A 26,860-nucleotide genomic window follows, 5' to 3' on the forward strand; every position below is an offset into this window, starting at 1 on the left:
GCCGTCGAAGAATTTTTGGTGATTTTTTTGGACGAATGTAATTGTAGTTTTAGTTTTAGTTGTTTGCATCTTATACAGGCTTGTACAAGGGCAATGACAAACGTCAGGGAACACAAAATGCGCACTCTGCTTCTGTGCAGGTGTTGGCCGTGAATCTGATCTATAGTTTGTTTGCCTTCTACAGTTTCAGTTTAAAGACACTCATTGGAGTAACAAATGCCAGTTTCAAATTCATTAGGTTGTACAGTTCACTTCCTAGTTATTGAAATGATCAATTATCAAGTCATAAATCACCATGAAAGTGCAAAGAAATTAACCAGCAAAATGAGCTTACAAAATGAAATCAGTCAAAACAAACTTGAATTCACGGTTATATCCAGCTCAATCAGACTTCTTTTTTACTAGTTGAAGACATCAAAGTAAGACGGTTGAGAATCGTGAAAACATCATGTGACTCGACTTCCTCCATCTTGAAAGACAAAATATTGTAATTCAACTAAACCAACTATGAAACGTTCGCATTGAATTTTACCAGCTGCAAAACCGCGAGACTATCCTTGGAAATTCCAGATGCCTCAAGACTTTCTGCCTTAGAGCATAGTTTGGGGGGTCTTAAAATGTCAGGGTTTGCTAGCACCTCGGCGTCATAGTACAGCACCACTTTAGCACCGTCTATTTCGAACGCTATCCCCGCAGTTTTGTTCTCTTTTCTGAACAGAGTGGCAGCAGCCATCGGAATACACTTTTCAGAAACAATCATAGCAGTCAGGCCCAGAAAGTCTAGCCGGTCGGAATCGCTCGATACCGAAAACGTAACGGCTGAGCAGTTGAATTGGCCGAGAATTGAAAATTTAGCCACAACTTTAGCATCAGCTGCAAACATTTGATAATATTAGTAGTAGTGGCAACATCAACTAGGAGTCACGTGAGTGACTTACGTGGCAAACAGTTGCTCATTCCTGGTCCGGTTTCAGGTATTTCAACGCATAGTTTGTTGTCCACAACCACGTATTTCTTTTTCTTTGCAGAGATAAATACAAACAAATTTGTACTAAACGGCTCACCATTTCTAGTGATGCAATGTGTTCAGTATTCTAGATAAGCAAAACACGTGGTAGTATAGAGTTAAAATTACCTCTTTGTTAACGAAGTAGGTAGTTTCTATGACCTTTTCACCGGTGATTACATTTATAATTGTCATATTGAGTAAAGATCTCTCAGATTTCATATCGTAGGCTATCATGAAATTGTCTAATGCAAAAAGTTGAGGATAGACATGAAAGATCTCTCCTTGCAATCCAGAGCCTGATAGCTGGTAGTTGCTTGGTGTTCAACAGGCCGCATTGGCTGTGTTCAGTAGATATACAGTTGTGATCGCTACAAACAGCAAGTACATCATAGAACGTGCCCGTGCGTGGGTGGATGTCCCAGCTTTGTAGCGTGTGTGCATGATGTGAGGCACGTGGCCGTGAGGTGAGTGTACTGCTGTGATGAGGTCAAAGGTCTATTGCTTTGTCTTCACTGACTTTGCACTGGTGGAGATAGAGTCTTACGCCTTACAATTTGGAGCCATTCGTCGCGTCTGGCTATTCTGCAACTCTTTCTTTTCAAACTTCTAGCTTTTCAGGAAATGTCAGTGTGTGTGTGTGTGTGTGTGTGTGTGTGTGTGTGTGTGTTTGTGTGTGTGTGGTGTGTGTGTGTGTGTGTGTGTGTGTGTGTGTGTGTGTGTGTGTGTGTGTGTGTGTGTGTGTGTGTGGTGTGGTGTGTGTGTGTGTGTGTGTGTGTGTGTGTGTGTGTGTGTGTGTGTGTGTGTGTGTGTGTTCGTGCACTGTGTGTGTGTCGTGCACGTGTTTACAATATCAAACAACGTTTGTTGTTTGGTGCAATTTTTCTTTTCAGTGTATGCAGCCAGGGTGCTTTAGTGTGAGCTAAATGACAAATTGGTATAGTACATGTTTATCATGCATGTGTTACCTATGGACCATGACTTTTATGACTTAGAGGGTTGTAATTGGCTCAGACGGTGTCCTTTTGTATGAGTGGTGGGTAGTTATTGGGCAAACGACTGAAAATTGAATTTGAATTAATGGAGAAGAGCTGAATCACGGTGAGACCGCATGTTTGTGCGTATAGATGCTGCCTGTTGTATTTAGTCGAGATTTTCATACTTATATGTTCTGTGTTACTGTTTGAATCGTTCGACAGTATCTTCTTGCAAAGGGCACGTTTGAATCTCATCAATGTGCCCTCTTCCCTACATTTAGCTGCACTACTGAATGACTTCCATCGCCTTTTGAAGACAGCTAAAGCTTGAAAGGCAAGAAAATTTGGTTGATGGACGAAAAATACCAACTTGCTTATAGCAATAGCGATAATTAAGGCTGGTAAAGAATTTTAGGTGGATTTTTGGATCAATGTAAATGTAGTTTGATCTATTTTATGCACTTGATCCAAGCACGTGCAAAGGCAAACGTCAGAAAACAAGAAATGGATAGCTTAATTGAATTTACCACTTCTATACAGGTGTATACATATATACATTGCGTGTGCTAGTTTGTTGCTCTTTGCGATTTAGATTAGGACACTTAGTGGAGGAACGAAATTGTGTCAGGTTCAAGTTGATTGGGTTATAGTGAATGGCGTCAACTTGAAATTAAGACCGTTTTGCTACATGTACTGTGTGTAGAGTTTACGTCTTGTGGTTATTGAAATGATCAATTACCTATCTTCGATCAACACAAGGGCAAAGAAACTCACTAGCCAGCAAAATGAGCGTACAATGAAATCAGCAAAAGCAAATCTCTGACGAAATGCACCGTTTCTCAACTCAATCAGACTTGTTTTCGTTAGCTGAAGACATCCGAGTAAGACGGTTGAGGATGGTAAAGACATCAAATGACTCGACTCCCTCCATCTTGAAAGACAAAAGTATGGTCAATTTTAATGTACCAACCAAACAACATTTATAGTGATTTACCAGCTGCATAAATACGAGATTATCTCTAGAAATTCCAGATGTCTCAAGACTCACTGCTTTCGAGCATAGTTTGGGGGGTGTTAAAATGTCAGTGTTCTTTAGCACCTCGGCGTCATAGTACAGCACCACGTTAGCACCGTCTATCTCGGACGCTACCCCCGCGGTTGTGTTTTCTTGTCGGAACAGAGTGGCAGCAGCCATTGGAACACACTTTTCGGACACAATCACGGCAGTCAGACCCAGATAGTCCATCGAGCCGGAATCGCTCGACGTCGAAAATGTAAAAATCGAGCAGTTGACTTGGCCGAGAATTGAAATCTTGGCCACAACCTTAGCATCAGCTACATGCAGACATTAGCCAACATACTGTATTACTAATCACAGTCACATCAAGTAGAATTAAGTGACTTACGTGGCAAACAGTTGCCCACTCCTCGTCCAGTTTCTGGTATTTCAACGCAAATCTTGTTGTTAATGACCACGTATTCCTTTTTCTTTACCCCGTATATAAATACAACCATATTAAAACGACTGACCAGATCCGTGAATGTGATACATCTAGGAATCTAAGAGCCACGGAGGTAGAATTAATTAATTACCTCTTTCTTGTCAATGTAGGTTGTTTCTACGTTTGTTTGACCGGTTGTTACGTCTCTAATTGTCATATTGACTAAGCCTCTCTCAGATTTGATGTCGTAGGCTACCATGAAGTCGTCCAATGCAAAAAGTTGAGGGTAGACATGATAGATCTGCCCTAGCCATCCGGTGCCTGATAGCTGGTAGCTGTATGGTGTGCAACAGCTCGCAGTGGCCGTGTGCGATAGAGACAGAGTTGCGATCGCTGCAAACAGCAAGTACATCATCCAACGTGCCCGTGCGTGGGTAGACAGTATGGCCCAGTCTTTCAATATAGTAGGGTGTGATGTGATGCACGTGAGCCGTGAGGTGACTGTGATCACAAGGTCAAAGGTCTACTGCTTTGTCTTCACTGACTAACACGCGCGTTGCATCATTGGAGATGCAGGACTTATGTTCTTTCACAATTAAAAGCCATTCGTGGTGTCCGGGTGTTTAGCCGGGTTTACACTATGCTAACCAATTGAAGAGGTAAGGTGCTACGTGCTCTGGCGTCGTCCAGGGTTGCGAATTGTGGTCCCATGCATAAAAGTTGCGTCTCCAAACAAAGAGAGACGATAATTAAGTATAATAGTGTAGTTATAGTAATCTGTTTGACAGGTTTTCAGAGCTTGACTGTTTTGTTGAGAAATATTGAGTACGAGGGATTAGGGTCTGGCTACATGAGACTAGTTACGTCAGTGCTGACGTACTCGTCTAGTGCAATTTCCGGTACATGTGCGATACCATCAAGAGATAATAATTGTTTGAGGCGTGATGTCTTCGAACGCCGTTACGTGTACACATATTGACACAAATGACTTGATTGAGCTGTCGCACTTTAGTTGGTTTCCCGTCTTAATTAACTGCATGGTCCCTATGCATGATGACTGCCATAATTGGTCTTCCTGACCAGCTATTGTTGCCATAGTTGATCCGATATTGCTGTACGTGCATGGTCCCGGTTCCTACAGTTCAGTTCTAACCCTATAGAACTCTAGCCCTAACCCTAACTCTTAAGCCCTGACTTTAACCTTAGCCCCAGACCGGGCGAATTTTTTTTGGGACGAGGTTACGACTTGGAGTGAACGTGGTCTGTTAGTACGAGGCTCGCGGCGCAGCTTTGATTCTCTGTAGTCAATGGACATGTTCCAACCGCCATTTTGACGTAAGCAACTGCTGCCTTTTTGCGCATCTTTCGAGCAGTAACCTGTACTGTTTATTGAAAGGGGGGCCCAGTTTTGAATGTCGCGTCGGCTGAACGTTGTTTTCTCGGCACAAATCGACTTCAAATATATTGGACGGCAGGTAAAGTGATTTATAATCTGGAAATGATTATAACGATTACTGGGTTTTGCGGTTAAACAAATCTATTTGTTTTGAGATCTTTTTTGGGTGTATGTATTGCCTGGATTGAATTGTGCGGCAATATTTACACTGTTGCATACACTGCATACATCAAATTGTGTACTATTTATTGCAAATCTATTTGATGTGTGCAATTATATAATATGCAATTACTAATTAAAAGTGCAAATTAACTTAATTAAGTATTCAACTAACTTCCATTTCACAGTACCAAAGTGCAAAGTATTCAGCTAACTTAATTAATTCTATTTCACAACTACTACTAGTACCAAAAGATTTCTTAGAAGATAAACACTATATATAATATACATAATATACGGGACCTTGCAATGGCGGCGCCCATCTTTTGAATTTGGTCTGCCGTTTCCTTCGTTTTCTTGGCTTCTAGCAATATGTCCAGCAAGTTGGTTGAGGAAGTTGACAGTGATGATGATGATGCGGATGATGGGGGGGGGGGACGGATAGCTGCCAGCGTCGCGATCTCCTTTCCGCACTCACCTGTGAGTCAGAGTTGGAGAATTGCTCTTGTCCCTTATGCCATTGTTCGTACGCCAACAGCAACTCCCTTTGGCAACATATTAATTTGGAACACGTCTCTCGCTCTCTTTTTCCATCCGCGTCTGTTTTGTCTGCTCACAAACGGTGTCTCTGTTCTGAATGTGGCTTCGCCTATTCTGCCCATTGGAAAGTTTGTCGACGGTCTCAAGGCCCTGGTCGCCCTAGATGTGGTGGTTTGATGGTAGATCCTCTTCTGTCTTCCTGGCTCTCTGGAATGGCGTTGACTCACGATCTGGCTAGCGCGCCTACAGACGTTACTTCACGTCATTCTGTAACAGGTGAATCAGCGTCTGGTGCTTCCTCAGATTCTTCATCTTGTCCTTTCACTGATCAGATCAGCCATTTTGAAGACCCAGTTCTTGAAGCAATCAAGGCAGCATGCAGCCTCGCGTGTCCCGTTCACCTGGAGGCTGTCTTGTTTGAGTCTTTGATGCAAGAGGTTTCTCTGCTACAAGTCAAGACTATTGGCCATATTCCACGCTCTGTTCGTCCTGTTCTTGCGGAAGTTCTTGCCACAGAATTTAGGAATGCCACATACCATGGTTTATGAGGCTATGCTCGTCTTCACATGTTCCCTAAAGCTGTTTTGAGATGCCCACCAAGAGGCGGACGGAAGAAACATGTTGTTGTCAAATCCTTGTTATTATCCCGTCTAGAACGGTGGACTTCTGGTGATATTCAGTCTCTTTGGTTTGAGGCTAGACTGAATGCTGATTGTAAACAGTCTTCTAATTGCAAGTCTTCGCCTGTAGATCAGATTAATCGAAAATGGGCGCTTGCTTATGCCAGAGAAGGTCGTTACAGAGATGCCATGCGGTGCCTTGGCTCTCTGGGTACAGCCAGCCCTCATGACAGCAAGGTTCTTGAAGAAATCTATCAACGCCACCCAGAGCATGTCTTGCCAACTGTTTCTGGTGCTATCCCTCCTTCCCTATCTGTCAGTATGGATTCAGTTCTGGCTTCACTTCAAGCTTTTCCTCGAGCATCCAGCCCTGGTGCTTCTCGACTGAAGTCTCAGCATTTGTTTGATGCTGTTCTTGGTACTACAACTCCTTCAGCCAAGCAGTGTTTGGAGAACTTGACCTGTTTCGTAAATTTTCTTTTGTCTGGTCGTGCTGACCCTAGGATAGCCCCTTGATTATGTGGAGCACGTCTCACTGCTCTATTGAAGAAGCATGGTGGTGTCCGCCCTATAGCTGTCGGTGAGGTCCTACGTCGACTTGTCAGCCGTCTGTGCTGTTCTGCTGTGAAAGAGGACTTACTTGACACCTTTTTGTCTTATGGTCAGGTTGGTGTTGGTGTCCCAAGAGGTTTAGACGCTGCTGTGCACACACTATCAGTTTGTATTGCTCGATATGGATCTGATCCCAACTTGTGTTGCAAATGCTCTCGAGCTTCTTTTTTGAGTCGTCTACGTAAAGAGTTCCCAGCCTTGTTTGGATGGTCCTCGTGGTGTTACCATTGTGAAGGCATGTTGCATTTTGGGAATTCTTGGATCAAGTCATCTGCAGGTGTGCAACAAGGGGATCCCCTTGGTCCCCTACTATTCTCCCTCGTTCTTATGGAGTTTTTGGATGACCTGGGTCCATTGCCAGATTTGAAGCTGAAGTTATGGTATTTGGACGATGGCTCTTTCCTTGGCCAGCTGGCTTCAGTTGCTTGTCTCTTGAATGTCTTGTTATCAAAGGGTCCCTCCTTTGGTATTCATATCAATTTGAACAAATGTGAGGTCTTTTGGCCCTCTGGAGATCAGAATTTCCCCAAATTTGGTACTGAAATTCAGCACAGTGTTCAGGTTCATGGTGGTGTTGACTTCCTTGGCTGTCCTGTATATGGATCTTCCTCATATGTTACTGAATTTGTTTCCCAACGAGTGGACAAGATTTTGGATTGGCAGGACCGTTTGACAGCTTTAGAGGATCCTCAGGTGGAGCTTCATCTTCTCCGGAGCTGTTTGAGCCTTTGCAAGCTGAATCACATCATTAGAACGGTTCCTGGCTTCAAGATCAATGATGTATTGATGCAGTTTGACAGTGGTCTTCATCACAGTTTAGAGGCTTTATCCTCTTCTTCGGTCTCTGACCTGGCATGGAAATAGGCAACTCTTCCAGTTCGTTTGGGTGGTCTAGGTCTTCGTGAGGCCTCTAGATCTTCATCTGCAGCTTTCGTTGGCAGCTGCAACTCTTCTCGGCAGTTGTCTCTCCGTCTTCTTAATGACTCAGCGTTCATGCCGGTACATGAAGAAAATGATTGGACTCAGCATTCTTCCTCTTTCCCTGGTGAAGTGCAATGCCGGCAACATCTTGCAAGTCTTTTACCACCTACTAGTTCTGTCTCGTCCTCTGTTTCTTCTACACAACATTCCTTCCAGAAGGCTCTGGATGATGCTTTGAGATCCAGCATTAAAGTCAGCCTTGTTAGTCTGCGAGAACAGGCACGTTTCAGTGCTGTCGCATATCCTTATGCGGGGGCTTGGTTGAGGGCAATCCCCAACTCAGGTCTAGGCCTGGCCATGTCTCCGCGTGAATTTGTGACTTCTTTGCGTTTGCGTTTGGGAATTCCGGTTTTTCCAGCACCCCCACACTCAGTCCGTTGTGTGTGCGGTCATGAATTGGACATTTTTGGTGACCATGCTCTTGGCTGTGGTCCTCTTCGGATTAAGCGACATGATGCCTTATGTGACGTCATCTTCCACTGGTTGCTCTTAGACAACTCCAATGTACGTCGAGAACAACGCTGTTCCTCTCATTCTATGACAAGACCAGGTGACGTTTTCCTTCCCGACTTTTCCCTAGGCAAGGCTGCTTATTTCGACATTTCCGTGAGGAATTCGTTCACTCCCTCTCACCTTATTAATGCTGCCATAAAAGCTGGTGTTGCTGTTGAGGCTGGGGAAGTGGACAAAGATGAACGCCATCTTGCTAACGTTTTAAGTTATGGCTGGTTGTTTTACCCTCTTGTGGTGAAATCATACGGAGTGTGGGCTGCACATAGTCTGGAGGTGTTGAGATCAATTGTCAAGAAGTCTCTTCTATCATCTGGCTTGTCTCTGGGCCAAGCTTCCAGGCAATTTCAAGAACAGTTATCTGTTCGTTTATGACGGTATAATTCAAGACTGATTAGTGACTATCTGCCTAATTATTATGACTTAGACTCTTTGTGCTTCCGTCCTTAGGGCGGATATGTGTTATCTGTGTTATCTGTATTATATACAAATATATGGTATATATATAAATATATATATATATATATATATATATATATATATATATATATATACGACTAGGTTGACACTTACAGGTGTATACATTGGATATGTCTTTTGCCAATTGACATTATCATATTTGAAACTACACACTATGGCATTGGTTGTTATATGGTTGGTGACATGAAGGACAGTTATATAATTAGTATACTGTGTGTGTGTGTGTGTGTGCATGTGTGTGTATTTGAACAACAAATATTTGTATATAGATATCAACAGTTAGATTTGTTGTTGTGCCAGTACACACAGAGTTTTACTAGAGATATTAGAGATAATAAGAAGTAATTGTGTTATGTTGCTTTGTGACATAATATGATATTTTTTACATTAACATGTACAAAGCAAGAAAGATGACATCTGCCTGTTTGGTTGATTTCAATAAACTATTGATGACAAGTACATGTATACTTGTGATTTTGGTTTTGTTTGTTTATTGTTCCTTTGTTTGTTGTAATATGACGTATCTATGTACAGTGACTGGGGTCAAAAGTTTAACCACTGTATCTGTACATTACTTTTGCACTCTCATAAGCAAGATACTTTTCTTACGAGTTTCAGCTCATTCATAATTTAGTACACTTTGGAGCTCGTTTACTAACTTGATTTTGTAATAAAAATGTTAATAGTCTTTACTGGCAATTGCAACGAGTACACAACACGAGAGAGTCACTTGGAAAAGGCAAAGCTGTGAAGAATGGAGAGATGTCGCTAGTAGTGCGGGACAGCTTATGCAGTACGTATGATGGAGCCATGCAACTCTCTTATTCCTATCAATGGAAATACAAATGGTTGGCAATTTATGAGAAACAATTCTGCTATATGTTGCTGAGGAAAATGTCCAACATTTCTTTATATAGAATATCGGATGGCAACTTCAGCATCCAGAAGTAAGACTGCACTGCACTATAAATGTGCTAACAGTAATATGCACTACATTGTTGATTTAGAACATACCACAGCAAGAAAACAGCTATGACTGTGGTGTATTTGTCTGCGAGTATGCCCGCTGTTTCATTCTGCACAAACCAATGGAATTTTCACAGGTCCATTGCAATGGTTTCAAAGTGCCCACTACATACTGTTCCATGAACAATGGGATTTTGCATTTAGGATTATATGCCACATATAAGAGAAAGGATAGCAACTGAGTTGCAGTCTGGGGTCCTGCTACCTGATGAATCATCAACAGGCAACAGTGCCACTGATGCACAAGTACACAAGGTACCTTCACAAGACTAGCATGCTTTCACAAGTAAGAAGTGTACCAAAGACATATGGGAAACAATAGAGCTGTCTAATGTCACTGTATCATCGTGGGAAAGATTGCCAAAATTTCTACAACTTGTTTTACCCAAAGGTTACACTTACATGATGGAGAACATAAAAAGCCTACATTCCCGAGATTTTATAGGAGCCCAAACTGAACCTTTCAATGCACAGATTCGAACAAGTGTTACATGTAGAGATGAAGCACAAAGCTAGCTAAAGTCAATGATGGATCATAGCCAATGCACGTATAGAGTTACCAGGATATACAAGCCCACAATGAAGCGCTTGCTCTTTAGAGTAGATATGCATTGCCAACATCAGCAGAAGGCACTTTCAACCAAACAGCTGGCTTTAAAATCTTCCCATACAACAAAAAAGGGTCTTGCCTCTGAGCTTCGAAAAAAGAAAACTAACTGTCCATCAACTCTGATTATGACTGTTGAGAATTCCACCAAGAAACTGTTCAGAAAGTGTCACAATCAATCAAAAGTTCTCCATCCAACTGTTGTCAAGCTACTGTTTGACAACAACCACCCCATACATAGTGCACACTCGCTCAGCTTTCGCTCAATAGCACAACAGACCAAAGACATTTTCTTTGATCTATTTCGCTCAGGACATTCTGCAGCAACTGCATGGCATACATACGAACCAAAACTACTTTTAACTTCCCTCAATAAAACATCAATGCAGCGTGAATTGGCAGACAGGGCGGTCAATACTTCTAGGCAAGATGTATGTAGCCTTTACGATACGTGGAGAAGAGCTGAAATGGGGCCTGATGATGGGAAGGCCATGATTGATCAACTACAGGAAGAAATTGACAGGTTTAATGAGCAATAGTCACAATTTGGAGGCAAGGCAGAAATGCAACCCTTTCAAGTAGCAACATACCCAAAAAGTGATAATGACAGCGATGATAACAACACTGAAGCAGAAAAGAGTAGTAGTAAACTGCCACCTCCCAAAAAGAAAAAAAAGCTGAGAAAGGCAAATCAACCACTGATTATAGCCATTTGTACCCAACTAATGGCAAGAGCTAACGAAATGGTACAACAATCAAGCGAAATCGTGTTCTGTGATTCCACCTCTACATTAGATCGGTTTGGAGATTCTATGTTTATTATTTCGACAACCCGTGCTTGCTGTTCAAGTCCACTAGGTGTAATGATCGTGTCTGACAAAAAGCAAGAAACTATCAAAGAGGGGCTTGAAATGTTGAAAAGAGTTTGCCTACCTCTGCATTCTATGGTTGGTGTGTACAGGTGGGTCCTGCATTATTTATGACAGATGACAGCACTGCTGAACGAGAGGCTCTTCAATCTAGCTGGAAACCATCCCTACTCCTCTTATGCATATTCCATTTCCTACAAAGAAGATGGACGTGGCTACACGATGGAAAGAACAGAATTCCTCAAAAAGATCGGCTGTACCTGATAAAGATGATTAAAGGTTTGGTATACTCGAAGTCAGAAAATGAGCTAAATGGCCTGTATACTAAGCTTCAAAACGATCACATTTCTATTCGGTACCCACATTTCCTTCAACACATGAAGTCACTCTGGCCGAGAAGGCGTGAATGGGCTATATGCTACAGGCATGCTGATCTCACTAGAGGTAACCACACCAATAATTACACCGAAGCAGGCATCAAGATTGTAAAGGATCTGGTCTTCAGCAGAATAAAGGCATACAATTTGACTCAAATGTTTGCCTTTATTACAGAGTCAATAGAACTATACTATCAGAGAAAGTTACTCAATGTCTCAAACAGTAGAATGGATCACTTTGTTGCCTCCAAATTTCTGGGTCAGGGTGCTGAGACAGTTCAACATAGTACCATTGAAAATCTTGGCGATAGCATCTTCCGTGTAAAAAGCAGAAACGCTTAACTGGGTTTGATAATGACAGTTATGTTGTGGACATGCACATTGGAACTTGCAGCTGCAAGAGAGGGCAAAATGGTTTTCCGTGTGCCCATCAGGCAGCAGTTGTGTCCAAATACCAAATAGATAGTGTTAACTGCTTTCCGTCACTAAATGCATCAGCTAGGCACCGAATTGCTAAATTGGCAATATGCGAAAAAGCCAAATCTGATATAAATTTCTACGCTTCTCTTCATCAAGAAACGTACGACAATGCTGATACTGACTCAAATCTGTCCGACTCACATGATTTAACCAGATTAAGAGAAAAATTTCTGCTACATACAGACAATCAGGACACCAATCTAAAGTGCAATGACCTAAATGAAGACTCGGACGTCCAATATACAACAAACTCATTGGCATCAGCATCTCAAGAACTGAAATCCAAACTCAGAGCAATCACAACTGATATGATTGAAAAATTAGATTCTGAAGATCAGCAGTTCAGAGATGGTGTGCAAAAATTTGTCATGCGATATGAAAGTCTTCAAGGCCCCAGATCTATTGCCCGACTGTCTAGCGCACTACATCAGTTTGGATGGATATTTGGCGGTCATTCCATACGTCGCCATGGTGTCTTCATTCAAAGAGGGAAACGAATTCCAGTGCAAGCAACCTCAGCTGGAAGACGGAAGTATGGATCCAAGAGCAAAACAAAAACCACAGCAGGACGTCCCGTAAGTTCTATGCTCGTCAAGTCCAAAAAAATGTTACACAAAGCCGCTATGTAATTCCACTAAGAAATTCAATCAAAATCAAAGCAAAAGGCCTCAATCTTTGAAATTAAGTATACAGAAAGGCTGCCAGAATGCTGAGAAGTGGTAACAATAGTCATAACAGAGACATATAAAATAACGAAGTAGACAATTGAACAGCAGGTCAACCTAAGATGGTTTAGTTAATTAATATTTGACATAGCCAGCAGTACTGTTACATTATCATTGATGTTGCCACCTATCACTTTGTTTATCTATCACTTTGTTTATCTATCACTTTGTTTATCTATCACTTTGTTTTAATTCTTGCAGTTACGTAAACACTGTATTTCTGAAACAAGATGTGTGTGCGGCTACATTTCTCAACGTGTGATTATGGATAACCATCAGTTAGTTGCAGATTTTTTTGCACTGAACCAGAAGCTCTTCTGTATTCTCCCCAAAGTGTAATAAGCTATGCCATTGTATATATTGTCTGCTACATACAGTCTGCTATAAAATGTATCATGTCATTTGCTCAGTTAAGAATAAGTGTACAATACCATCTAAATAGTTTTTGCGAAATGAGTCAGTTATTAGAAAATGTGTCACCAGTATATTCTCTGCACCTAGATACATGCATTTCCTGCACATTTAATTGCTCATTCTAGTTGTTGCAAATGCAACTATTAGAACTGTTCATAAAGTGCAGCACAAAGAAACAGACGGGTTTACTCTTGTTTAACCCGTTATCCCAAAGGTATAATTACATACATACATACATACATACATACATATTCTTTTTTGTTACAAGGGCCCTTAGGGCTCAGGTTACTGCAGATGCTAAGTACTTGCTATGATACTTTCTATGATCCTACCATACAATCGAAACGCTATCAGTAGTCACTTTCTATATGTCACTTTCTATATGTCACTTCTTCTTTGCTGCTTGGACAGAACTGAGGCAATTGTATGTTAGTTCCTTGCCCAAGGGAACTTATGTATGTGGCCCTTCCGCACTCAAACTCTGACCCGAAGGTCCCGGATGTTGCCAATCTCCAATTGCACACTCTAGCCAATTGAGCCACATACATACATTTATACATACATATATATATATATATATATATATATATATATATATATATATATATATATATATATATATACATACATACATACATACATACATACATACATAATATATTAAATATATTCTTATTCTATGCAAACTACCCTACCCACCCAGTCCCTAAACATAACTACATTACAGTAACAGGAAAATCCCACAAGTCATCAAAGTCCAGGTTCAGTCTACTGTATAATAGCTTGGCATTATACTGCCACAGTCTCACAGACAACTGTTCCATCAAATTTGAGTATGTCTGAGAGAAAGGTATGCTGTTCATTGATGAAGCTTTTGAGGCTATGGTCTTCAGCGTCTCTAGACTTGAGGGAGACCAGTGTCCTAAAGTTTCTACAATGAGCGGGTAGAAATGACCACCTGCTTGAGTAACAACCTATCATGCTTTTCGTCTTTCTCTATTTCACCAGCTTCGTTGCGGCACCTGGTTTTATGGCTGCCTTGGAGACGTAGGATGGCTGCATAAAATTCCTCACTGACACATCAAAGAATGCGGGACGGCCCTATAGGAAATCTGGGTGAAACACATCACCAGGTCGATTATTGCTTTCCCCTCCGCACTTTTGTTTCCGTTTGGAATCTTTGTTATCAACAAGCAGCGCATGCCAGATAACCTCGCTGATTGCATTATGGCGTTTTATGCGAAGAGGTCCATGCCCACAGCCAAGGACATGGTGACCAAAACAATCCATGACATGTCCGCGTGGACATCTTACTGCTTGTTGACTGTCCGGAAAGATAGAGATCCCAAGCCAGTATCTACATGCTAGAAAGGAGTAGTATATATATATATATATATATATATATATATATATATATATATATATATACTACTCCTATTTGCTATAACTTTGTTCATAATTATGACTGCTATCCATTCATTACATCGATAATTCTAATAGTAACACACGCACACTCACATGCACACCGACATGCACACGCACGCACACACACACACACACACACACACACACACACACACACACACACACACACAAACAAACACACACACACACACACACACACACACACACACACATGCACACACACACACACACACACACACACACACACACACACACACACACACACACACACACACTACAAATTACATATATAATTGTCATTCATGTCGTCAATCATATAACGACCAATAGCATGCTATGCATTTCAAAATATAATGCCAGTTGGCAAAAAGTACATCCAACATATATCATCTGATTTGTCATGGTTATCAAAATGTCTATAGATTATTTTATATACGTGTTTATATCGACTAGATAATGATAATGCATAATATAAATTAATATATCATATGCTGTCAATTTAATAGTATATATAGTGTTTATCTTCTAAGAAATCTTTTGGTACTAGTAGTAGTTGTGAAATAGAATTAATTAAGTTAGCTGAATACTTTGCACTTTGGTGCTGTGAAATAGAAGTTAGCTGAATACTTAATTAAGTTAATTTGCACTTTTAATTAGTAATTGCATATTATATAATTGCACACATCAAATAGATTTGCAATAAATAGTACACAATTTGATGTATGCAGTGTATGCAACAGTGTAAATATTGCCGCACAATTCAATCCAGGCAATACATGCACCCAAAAAGATCTCAAAACAAACAGATTTGTTTAACTGCAAAACCCAGTAATCGTTATAATCATTTCTAGATTATAAATCACTTTACCTGCCGTTCAATGTATTTGAAGTCGATTTGTGCCGAGAAAACAACGATCAGCCGACGCGACGTTCAAAACTGGGGACCCCTTTCAATAAAAAGCGCAGGTTACTGCTCGAAAGATGCTCAAATAGGCAACAGTTCGTTTGCGTTAAAATGGCGGTTGTAACATTGACTACATAGCTGCGCCGCGAGCCTCGTACTAACAGAGCACGTTCGCTCCAGCAACTAAGTCGTAACATCGCCCAAGAAAAATTCATTCGGACCGGTCATGGTTAGGGTTAGTCATGGTTAGGACCAGTCATGGCTAGGATCAGTCATTGCTAGAACCAGTCATGGCTAGGACCAGTCACGGCTATGACCATGCAGTCAGTCATGGTTTGGACCAATCATGGTTAGGACCAGTCATTGTTGGGATCAGTCATGGTTAGGACCAGTCATGGTTAGGGTCAGTCATGGTTAGGACCAGTTATGGCTAGGACCAGTCATGGTTAGGATCAGTCATGGCTAGGACCAGTCATGGTTAGTACCAGTCATAGTTAGGACCTGTCATGGTTAGAACCAGTGATGGTTAGGACCAGTCACGGCTAGGACCAGTCACGGCTAGGACCAGTCACGGTTAGGACCAGTCAGTCATGGTTAGGACCAATCATAGTTAGAACCAGTCATGGTTAGGACCAATCATGGTTAGGACCAGTTATGGTTAGGATCAGTCACGGCTAAGACCAGTCAGTCATGGTTAGGACCAATCATGGTTAGGACCAGTCATGGTTAGAACCAGTCATGGCCAGGACCAGTCATGGCTAGGACCAGTCATGGTTCATGATGTTTGGATAGTACAGCGCAAATTGCCGCGGTTTTATTAGACAACGGTCGACACATATAAGCGTTTCTTCGAATTTGACTAAAGCTGTTAGCTATACTCGAACACAAGTTTACTCGAACACAAGTTGGAGTCGTGGCCGAGACTTTAGTATAGGAACATGTCTGAATGTCACGGGATATGCAGATGAAGGTTGTGAACCGACAGCTAGTACACGTACAAACGTTTTAGGGGGCCGACGGTACGCAAAATACGCCTAGCACTAGCGTATAGCGTAGCGTAACTTAACGTAGCGTAACGGAGCGTTCAGCGTCAATTTGTGAACATACAACGTTTTGATCTTTGCCCCAGCGTCTCGAGTTAGCATTCAAAAAATAGCAATTGAGCTGCTTGAACATATGTAACGCGTGTTTCGATTGAGTGTACAGAACGAAAGCCGGTATATATAGAAGAGAAGCTAATAGACGCGGTGAGGAAGTGTTCCTGCTCGTGCCAAGTTAATTCCAGATGCTACAGGTATACAGTCTTCATGGGCACGTAATGGGCTCGTGAAGCCAGACTATCAGAGCGTCCGTTTTCTGGGCACCCGAGACGCTCGTGACACTCTTTACTCGACGCTCAATTGCGAATGCCCCAGTAATTTAGCAACGTTGTAGTATAATACGCCCAGTTTACGTTACGCTACGCTACCCTAGTGATGAGCGTCATATAACAGTTTTAGGCTGTATTCGATTGGGGGTTCTCTGCAAAAGAGATCGGAAAGCGAACGAAAATAGAACCGGAAATTTTGGAAAAAGGAAATGTGATTTAGAAATAGTAAACTACATATTCAATTGGAAATGCTGAATTCTAAAGACTTTAATACGATCAATAACCATCCAGAGGCATATTAATTGATTGGCTATTGGCTATATGATGCTCGGGCATCGAACTCAGCCAGCTGCCTATGTACGTGAACGCAGAAAGTAGTGGACCAGTCTCCTGCCACTCACAGAAGAAGAATGCACCTCCATGACTTGGGTACATTAAATGACAATACCAACTGAGTACGAACTTGTTGTTTGTTCTGTTTGCGAATTATTGTGTTTGTAATTCTAATGTTTACTCGTGCCCTGTTGCACTGTCTCGCGAAAGCTGGTTCTAGCCGTGTGTTTGTGTGTGTGTGTGTGTGTGTGTGTGTGTGTGTGTGTGTGTGTGTGTGTGTGTGTGTGTGTGTGTGTTTGTGTGTGTGTGATTGTGTGTGTGTGTGTGTGTGTGTGTGTGTGTGTGTGTGTGCGTGCGTGTGTGTGTGTGTGTGTGTGTGTGTGTGTGTGTGTGTGTGTGTGTGTGTGTGTGTGTGATTGTGTGTGTGTGTGTGTGTGTGTGTGTGTGTGTGTGTGTGTGTGTGTGTGTGTGTGTGTGTGTGTGTGTGTGTGTGTGATTGTGTGTGTGTGTGTGTGTGTGTGTGTGTGTGTGTGTGTGTGTGTGTGTGTGTGTGTGTGTGTGTGTTTAAAAGAGGATCCCCAAGAAAGGCGAGTCGAAGCGCCATCGAATCTCGCTTGCGCACGCCGAATTCATGTAGCTCGACAGTGAGATTGTCGTCTTTCTCCAGACTTCTCTCGGCACGACGCGATTTCTTGCCGATCGTACCCGCCTACGCGTGCACTTGTGTGTCTCGGGAACGGTGCATCGGATCTCTACTGAATTTAAACTGTCCGTTCGAGACGTCGGACGGTACCGCGAACCGTGTCGATTATTACTGGAAACGTCGATAAAGGAAAGATATTTTTGTGTATATCCGAGTTATGAAAACATTTGCCTACTTTGGTTTGGCCGTGTACGCACGTCGAATAGCTGCCACGTTCGATACACTTGTTCCCCGCAACGGCAGCAACGTCTTCGAAGCAACGACGTCCAACAGCACTGTCAAATGGTTGCGACATTGATTGCATTACAGTATAGCTATGCGGGTGAGTAAGAAATAACACGTGACTTTCTAGTTTCTGTTGCCCGGATACATCATACTCGCTTCTAATTTCTCGGAAAGGAACGCTTGGTTACGTAGATTATTATTTATATACGAGGAACAGATTATCATGGTGAGGACACAACTGCACGTGACTTTCAAGTTTCTGCTGCCCTGAACGGGATTTTCCGAAACGTGACACTTGGTTCCATTTTAATTTGTCTTCAGTTGGATATTAACTAACAATCAATAATACAATCAGCTCTGGCAAAGAATGAGTTAGCTAACAACTAATAATCTAATCTGTCCGCGCGGATAACGGGGGCCACTGAGCTAGTTGATTGTAATTGAGTCATAAGTTGCTGACCCATTTTTCCAAATTAATTTTGCATCTGCCTCTGCATGTATAACTATGACGAAAGAATTAATCTTCACCTGGCACTGTGCTTTATCCATACAAACGTTAGAACTCTACACCTGCTTATGCTCGTAGCTTACAACAAATGCACGTGACTGTGCATGTAAACGTGGCAGTAAGACTAGACACTAAAACCATTATTTATAGCCGTTAGCGGGACTGGCGCCTATACGTAGACTAGCGTGTTGTTTTCTCGCCTGCAGCAGCAGTTTGTAGCAGGCATATAAATTGCCGTAATTGGCGAGCGAAGCGAGCCTGTCTCTTGTTATGTCAATTGAGCTCGAGATCTATTATTGGCGAGCGAAGCGAGCCTCTCTCTTGTCATGTCAATTGAGCTCGAGATATATTATATTTATATATTTATATATATGCGTACGTCAGCACTTGTCATATGGATTTACGGCAAAACGGAAAGATGGATCGACAAAACGACGATGCCAGACGAATGCAATTTTGACTCCGTAACATATGCGCTAAAAATTGAAGCAAGGGACCCCTGTCGAGGGGTCGACTCAATTGTAATATCTTGGCGAGAAGAGTGAAACGACTCTCGATTTTGCTCTCTTACGCGACTAAAGAGCAAAGGAGACCGATGCGTGAGAAACGGAATGGAAAGGAAAAGCTAAAAGAAGAGAAAAGTCTGTTTATTTGAGTTTCCGCGCGTTACTTTGATAGAAATTATTGCCACGCAACCATTATCACGTGACTACGTGACCATTGTTACGCGGCTATCTTAGTAAACGAGTGAGACGATTGAAGCGTGAACGAAGAATTGAAGACAACTAGAGTATTTTGCGTTCAATTATCCGAATCCAGCGTTCAATCATCAGATTCAGGCAATCAATTATCCGAATTGGGCGTTTAGTTATCCGACTCAGGTATTCAATTATCCGATGTTCTGTCTTAGAATTACCAAATATAGAAATAACTAGTAAATGCTCGGTTAGCATTGTGTTTGGCGAGCGATGGTGTTCTGTCTTTACCTATTCGCGTAACAATGGTTGCGTTACGTAGCAATAGTTTCTGTCAAACAAACGCGTTGACTCAGGAAACAGACTTTCAGTTGCTCTTCTATAGTATTTTGCGTTCGATTATCCGAATCCGGTGTTCAATTATCCAAATCCGGTGTTCAGTTATCCTATTCAGGCGTTCAATTACCCGATTCATGCGTTCAATTATCCGTTGCTTACCGCTGTTGTGCAATATCATGGAAAACTGAATAACTTACATAGTCTGCGGTTGGGCAGCTGCTCAAATATCATCATTCATCAGCTGTCTAGTCGCAATAATTTTGTAATTAATCTTGACTTTAGTGTAAATATTTAGTAAGTGTTGTAGGATAATTTCTTTTGCACTAATCTTGGTGTCCCACGTTTCCGCGGATGTCTAACTAAGCTGTTGTGAGTGAACTAAATCTACATATCTAGGAAGCCTACAACAACGCCTTGCTCCGTCAATCGTGGTGTAATCCGCATACTTTGTAAACAGCGCGTCCTGCGTGATACCATGCAACAGTCCATCATGCGTTGTAGCAGGTTCCTAGCTAATCAAGAGCTCGAATTTTACTGCTTCGCCTTCTCACCTTTCTTGAATCAATCATTTATTGTTCAGCTGAAACGTGAGTGAGCATCATCGAAAGAGGTCATGAAAGAAATGTGCGCGGTTTTGACTTTACGTATCAGACTGAAACAATTATTTCTTTAAATTTAGTACTTCTAAGACAGAACATCGGATAATTGAATACCTGAGTCGGATAATTGAATGCCTGAATGGGATAACTGAACGCCCAATTCGGATAACTGATTGCCCGAATCGGATAATTGAACGCAAAATACTCTAGTTGTCTTCAATTTTTCGTTCACGCTTCAATTGTTTCACTCGTTTATTAGCTGAGATAGGCGCGTAACAATGGTCGCGTAGTCACGTGATAATGGTTGCGTCACAATAATTTCTGTCAAAGTAACGCGCGGAAACTCAAAAAAATTTTTTCCTTCTTTTAGCTTTTTTCTTTCTATTCCGTTTGTCACGTATCAGTCTCCTTTGCTCTTTAGTCGCGTAAGGGAGCAAAATCGAGAGTCGTTTTACTCTTATCGCCACGAAATTACAATCGAGTCGACCCCTCGAAAGGGGACACGTTATTCAATTTTCGCGCATATGTTACGGAGTCAAAATTGCATTCATCTGGCATCGTCGTTTTTTCGATTCGCCTTTCCGTTTTGCCGTAAATCTATATGACAAGTGCTGACGTACGCATATAAATATATAAATATATAAATATATAAATATATAAATAAAATATATCTCGAGCTCAATTGACATGACAAGAGAGAGGCTCGCTTCGCTCGCCAATTATTTCAGTCTGATACGTGAAGTCAAAACCGCGCACATTTCTTTCATGCCGTCTTTCTATGATGCTCACTCACGTTTCAGCTGAACAATAAATGATTGATTCAAGAAAGGTGGAAAGGCGAAGTAGTGAAATTCGAGCTCTTGATTAGCTAAAAACCCGCTACGACGCATGATGGACTGTTGCATGGCATCAAGCAAGATGCGCGATTTACAAAGTATGCGGATTACACCACGATTGACGGAGTAAGGCGTTGTTGTAGGCTTCCTAGATATGTAGATTTAGTTCGCTCACAACAGCTTAGTTAGACCTCCGTGGAAACGTGGGACACCAAGATTAGTGCAAAGGAAATTATTCTACAACACACGCTAAAAATTCACGCTAAAGTCAAGATTAATTACAAATTATTGCACCTAGACAGCTGATGAATGATGATATTTGAGCAGCTGCCCAACCGCAGACTATGTAAGTTATTAGTTGCACAACAGCCGTAAGCAACGGATAATTGAACGCTTGAATCGGTTAATGGAACGCAAAATACTCTAGAAGAGCAACTGAAAGTCTGTTTCCTGAGTTCCCGCGTTTGTTTGACAAAAACTATTGCTAAGTAACGCAACCATTGTTACACGAATTGGTAAAGACAGAACACCATCGCTCGCCAAACACAGTGCTAACCGAGCATTTACTAGTATATTTATATATTTATATATATATATATACGTGCGTCAACACTTGTCATATGGATTTATGGCAAAACGGAAAGACGGATCCACAAAACGACCATGCCAGATGAATGTAATTTTGACTTCGTAACATATGCGCTAAAAATTGAAGCAAGGGACCTTTTTCGAGGGGTTGACTCAATTGTAATTTGTTGGCTAGAAGAGTGAAACGACTCTCGATTTTGCTCCCTTACGCGACTAAAGAGCAACGGAGACTGATACGTGACAAACGGGATGGAAAGGAAAAGCTGAAAGAAGAGAAAAGTCTGTTTTTGAGTTTCCGCGCGTTACTTTGACAGAAATTATTGTGACGCAACCATTATCACGTGACTACGCGACCATTGTTACGCGACTATCTTAGTAAACGAGTGAGACAATTGAAGCGTGAACGAAAAATTGAAGACAACTAGAGTATTTTGCGGTCAATTATCCGATTCAGGCAATCAGTTATCCGAATTGGGCGTTAACCGATTCTGGCATTCAATTATCCGACTCAGGTATTCAATTATCCGATGTTCTGTCTTAGAAGTACTAAATTTATAGAAATAATTGTTTCAGTCTGATACGTAAAGTCAAAACCGCGCACATTTCTTTTATGACGTCTTTCTATGATGCTCACTCACGTTTCAGCTGAACAATAAATGATTGATTCAAGAAAGGTGGGAAGGCGACGTAGTAAAATTCGATCTCTTGATTAGCTAAAAACCCGCTACGACACTTGATGGACTGTTGAATGGTATCACGCACGACGTGCGGCTTACAAAGTATGCAGATTACACCACGATTGACGGAGCAAAGCGTTGTTGTATGCTTCCTTGATATGTAGATTTAGTTCGCTCACAACAGCTTAGTTAGACCTCCGCGGAAACGTGAGACCCCTAGATTTGTGCAAAGGAAATTATTGTACAACACACGTTAAACATTCACGCTAAAGTCAAGATTAATTACAAATTACTGCGTCTAGACAGCTGATGAATGATGATATTTGAGCAGCTGCCCAACCGCAGACTATGTAATTAAGTTATTCAGTTTTCCATGATATTGCACAACAGCCGTAAGCAACGGTTAATTAAACGCCTGAATCGGATAATTGAACGCTCAGTTTAGATAATTGAACACCGGATTCGAATAATTGAAAGCAAAATACCACAGAAGAGCAAATGAAAGTCTGTTTCCTGAGTTCCCGCTGTTGTTTGACAAAAACTATTGCTACGTAACGCAACCATTGTTACACGGAATAGGTAAAGACAGAACACCGTTGCTCGCCAAACACAATGCTAACCGAGCATTTACTAGTATATTTATATATTTATATACGTACGTCAACACTTGTCATATGGATTTACGGCAAAACGGAAAGACGAATCGACAAAATGACAATGTCAGATGAATGCATTTTTAACTCAGTAACATATGCGCTAAAAATTGAAGCAAGGGACCCCTTTCGAGGGGTCGACTCAATTGTAATTTGTTAGCGAGAAAAGTGAAACGACTCTCGATTTTGCTTCCTTCCGCGACTAAAAAGCAAAGGAGACTGATGCGTGACAAACGAAATGAAAAGGAAAGCTAAAAGAACAGAAATTTCTGTTTTTTGAGTTTCCGCGCGTTACTTTGACAGAAATTATTGCTACGCAACCATTATCACGTGACTACGCGACCATTGTTACGAGACTATCTCAGTAAACGAGTGGAATGATTGAAGACGGTGAACGAAGAATTGAAGACAACTATAGTATTTTGCGTTCAATTATCCGAACTCGGCGTTCAATTATCCGATTCAGGCAATCAATTATCCGATGATCTGTCCTAATTAGAAGTACCAAATATAGAAATATTTATTTTAGTCGCACATTTCTTTCATGACATCTTTCTATGATGCTCACTCACATTTCAGCCGAACACTAAATGATTGATTCAAGAAAGGTGGGAAGGCGAAGTAGTGAAATTCGATCTCTTGGTTAGCTAAAAACCCGTTACGAAGCATGATGGACTGTTGCATATGGTATCACGCAGGACGCGCGGTTTACGAAGTATGCGGATTACACCACGATTGACGGAGCAAGGGGTTGTTGTAGACTTCCTAGATATGTAGATTTAGTTCGCTCACAACAGCTTAGTTAGACCTCCGCGGAAACGTGGGACACCAAGATTAGTGCAAAGGAAATTATCGTACAACACACGCTAAAAATTCACGCTAAAGTCAAGATTAATTACAAACTATTGCGTCTAGACCGCTGATGAATGATGATATTTGAGCAGCTGCCCAACCACAGACTAAGTTATTCAGTTTTCCATGATATTGCACAACAGCCGTACGCAACGGATAATGGTATGCCTGAATCCGGTAATTGAACGCCGAGTTCTGATAATTGAACACCGGATTCGGATAATTGAACGCAAAATACTAAAAAAGGGCAACTGAAAGTCTGTTTCCTAGTCCCCGCGTTTGTTTGCCAAAAACTATTGCTACGTAACGCAACCATTGTTACGCGAATAAGTAAAGACAGAACACTATCGCTCGCCAAACACAATGCTAACCGAGCATTTACTAGTGTGAGTCTTCATTTCAAGCTGCGTGACGCACGTGTTTTAGGCACCTGCCGTTCACTGAGCTGTTAACATGAAAACCGTTGACACAACAGTCATCTAGCCCCACTTGAAGCGTTTAAGTCTTATCACCGAGATGCACGTTGATCTCTTTGATTACAGTTCAAGCGGACTGGCGAATGACAGCTTTAATTGGCTCACCAATAGCTCTGGCGCAAACATGACTGATTTCAACGAATCGTGTGCTCTCAATATCTCAAATAGCGAACCCATCGTCGACGATTTTAGTATCGGATTTAAGGTCGTCGTCGGTCTGTTGTACACGCTCATCGGATTCTTCGGTATTGTCGGTAATATTTCTATTCTTGTTGTTCTGTGCAAAAATGGACGAGAGAAACTGGACAATACGACTAACCTTTGCTTGCTCAACGTCGCCGTTATCGACTTGTTCTATTTTTTTGTCTGCCATCCTTTCATCATGTGGAATCTTCTCGGGGAGGGCACGTGGAGGACGGACAACGTCACGTGTCAAATCAACGGATGCTTGAACTGTATGGTCTATCTCATCGGTTGCTACAGCCTGTCTCTCATCGCACTCGAAAGACAGTTGAATATCACCTACCCGGCAAGACCCCGGATGTTGACACATCGCAGAGTTAAAGTGTTTATCGCGTGTATTTGGTTGTTTTCGATTTTTTGTGCTGTTGTTCCTTTATTCGGCTTCAACAAATACGTCGTCTACCGCAATCCTCTTGTCTGCGGTCCAGGTCTCGATTACTCCACATGGCAGGTGATGATCATGACAGGTGAGCAGGGTGTCACTCTGAAGTCGTCATAGAATTTGTTACTGCGTTATTTGATGTCGTATGCTATTTCCAATGCGACAGTAATGGCGTATCATGCTGCAGCCGATTTGGCAAGAAAATACAAAACCGCGGTTGCACACGAATTGGTAGGATCGACAACCTTTAGGACGGGTTTACATGAACAATAGGCAGCATCTTGCGTTTTGCGTCTTCTGCGTTCAAATTACATCAAACAACAGTGTGGTTTGCGTGTGCGTGTGTAAGATGCAAACATACGCGTATCTTCTACCAATGTCTAGGAAGGAAACTGTAAAACGTAGCTTGTATTATCACAAACATGTATAGGAGATATTTTATTTATGTAATGAATACCTGACAGAGTTGAAGCATGCTAGTAAGGACTAGCCTTGTCCCCAGACTTTCTCGCGCTATAGTCTTGTTCGGTGCCAGTCTGACAATTCCAAGCTGTTTAAAAGTTAACTAAACGTTGTGTGACTTGTTCCTAATTAGGTGGTTTGATGATCACGTTTCTTATCGTTACCGGGAGCCAAGTGGCTGTGTTTGTACGCGTTATTCGCTTCAAGAGAGAAAGACGAGTTCAAATGACTGCCATTAACTTGCGCTCGATAAATCGTGCAAGAAATTTGGCTTCAAGAGATATGTCTACGAACGCAGGCAACATTTCAATTGCCACATTCGAGCAGGAAAATGTCGAGCAAACTGTTTCAACGAGTCAAGTCCATTGGGATTCTTTTTTGGACAACGTCCGCGCAGCATTTACAGTTTTTCTTGTGTGCTCGACGTACATCATAGCTTTCATCTTTGGAGCAGCTTTGGGAACGGGACTGACAATGGCGTACCAGGAAGAGCTGAAATCGTGTAAGATATTCACCGATCTCAACCTCTATGCGTGGACTGTTGTAATCACGATGTACATGTTATGCTTTGCTGCAAATCCCTACATTTACGGCCTTCGCAACAACGACTTGAAAAATGAATTTAAAGCTATGTTGTGTTTTCTGAATTCGACTACAAGATTTCATTAAGAAAATGTAGATGTTAGTAACGTAGAAAGGTCTAGGTATACAAACACATAGCTTCTTGTAGGGAAACTATGTGAGGTGCTGATTGGTTGTCAGTTGTTGTATAGAAATATAGATACTTGAAGTAGATTTATGTAAGAAGTGACTGTTGCTTTATAGACTAGACTAATGACCGCGTGCTAGGGCAGCGGATGAACGAGCTATTAATTTAATTGTGTTAGCTAGAAAAGTGTGTATATACCATATATATATATATATATATATATATATATATATATTGATTGATTGATTGATTGATTGACCAATGACAAACCTTGCAAGCGTCTCGTTATATGCCCCTCTAGACAGTCGGATTCTCATCAGTCTCGAGAAACATTACCTATCCGATTAATCCCAGATCTTTCTCCGTCCGCAGAGTCAAGATTTTTCTCGCGTGTCTCTGAACGTTCTCGTTTGTTTGCGCCATTCTTTCCATTTTTGGCATCGACGAGTACGTCGTCTACCACAATCCATTAGTGTGCGGTCCCAGTCTCGACTACAGCACCTTGCAAGTGATCATTACGACAGGTGAGGACGGCAATGCGCACATATTAGTGGCAGTGCAAACATAAAACGTCGAAATATGAAATATGGAAGATTGCTTATATTTAAATTACTTCGCTTATCAGTAAATCTACATAGTCATGCTTTTTGCCGCGCAGGAG

General features: G+C 41.6%; 5 protein-coding genes and 1 long non-coding RNA gene across 8 annotated transcripts; 4 read left to right on the forward strand and 2 right to left on the reverse strand.

Annotated features, from left to right (window-relative positions):
- Positions 1-217: 217 nt before the first annotated feature.
- Positions 218-1,342, reverse strand: LOC134192627 (uncharacterized). The gene is made up of 4 exons (XM_062661373.1): positions 1,136-1,342; positions 939-1,069; positions 533-873; positions 218-469 (listed from the first exon to the last, which is right to left on the reverse strand). The coding sequence occupies exons 2-4, from the start codon at positions 955-957 to the stop codon at positions 386-388; spliced, it is 444 nt and encodes a 147-aa protein (XP_062517357.1). The 5' UTR covers positions 958-1,069; positions 1,136-1,342; the 3' UTR covers positions 218-385.
- A 141-nt stretch (positions 1,343-1,483) lies between these two features.
- On the forward strand, positions 1,484-2,564 carry LOC134191966 (uncharacterized). Its single transcript, XR_009971874.1, has 4 exons — positions 1,484-1,632; positions 1,900-1,943; positions 2,002-2,107; positions 2,206-2,564. It is a non-coding gene; the product is annotated as an uncharacterized LOC134191966 (long non-coding RNA).
- Positions 2,565-2,674: 110 nt separating this feature from the next.
- LOC134191964 (uncharacterized) lies at positions 2,675-3,967 on the reverse strand. Its single transcript, XM_062660617.1, has 4 exons — positions 3,577-3,967; positions 3,390-3,471; positions 2,978-3,318; positions 2,675-2,914 (listed from the first exon to the last, which is right to left on the reverse strand). The coding sequence occupies exons 1-4, from the start codon at positions 3,838-3,840 to the stop codon at positions 2,828-2,830; spliced, it is 774 nt and encodes a 257-aa protein (XP_062516601.1). The 5' UTR covers positions 3,841-3,967; the 3' UTR covers positions 2,675-2,827.
- A 223-nt stretch (positions 3,968-4,190) lies between these two features.
- Positions 4,191-13,255, forward strand: LOC134191963 (uncharacterized). Of its 3 annotated transcripts, none has more exons than XR_009971872.1 (3): positions 7,622-8,620; positions 9,410-9,670; positions 9,731-9,765. XR_009971872.1 is itself a non-coding variant. In XM_062660616.1 (2 exons), the coding sequence occupies exon 1, from the start codon at positions 7,746-7,748 to the stop codon at positions 8,616-8,618; it is 873 nt and encodes a 290-aa protein (XP_062516600.1). In that variant the 5' UTR covers positions 4,191-7,745; the 3' UTR covers positions 8,619-8,620; positions 13,009-13,255. The 3 variants fall into 3 exon arrangements, 1 of the variants encoding a protein (XP_062516600.1); XR_009971873.1 differs by lacking the exon at positions 7,622-8,620 and having other exon boundaries at positions 8,850-9,571; positions 9,641-9,670; positions 9,731-9,754; XM_062660616.1 differs by lacking the exons at positions 9,410-9,670; positions 9,731-9,765 and adding an exon at positions 13,009-13,255 and having other exon boundaries at positions 4,191-8,620.
- LOC134191965 (uncharacterized) lies at positions 11,698-13,067 on the forward strand. Its single transcript, XM_062660618.1, has one exon. The coding sequence runs from the start codon at positions 11,977-11,979 to the stop codon at positions 12,709-12,711; it is 735 nt and encodes a 244-aa protein (XP_062516602.1). The 5' UTR covers positions 11,698-11,976; the 3' UTR covers positions 12,712-13,067.
- Positions 13,256-24,443: 11,188 nt separating the features above from the next.
- On the forward strand, positions 24,444-25,145 carry LOC134192529 (alpha-1A adrenergic receptor-like). Its single transcript, XM_062661265.1, has one exon. It carries the CDS (start codon positions 24,444-24,446, stop codon positions 25,143-25,145), a length of 702 nt encoding a protein of 233 aa, XP_062517249.1.
- The last annotated feature ends 1,715 nt before the right edge of the window (positions 25,146-26,860 follow it).

This window comes from Corticium candelabrum, chromosome 16 (genome assembly GCF_963422355.1).
Source record: "Corticium candelabrum chromosome 16, ooCorCand1.1, whole genome shotgun sequence".
Classification (NCBI taxonomy): domain Eukaryota; kingdom Metazoa; phylum Porifera; class Homoscleromorpha; order Homosclerophorida; family Plakinidae; genus Corticium; species Corticium candelabrum.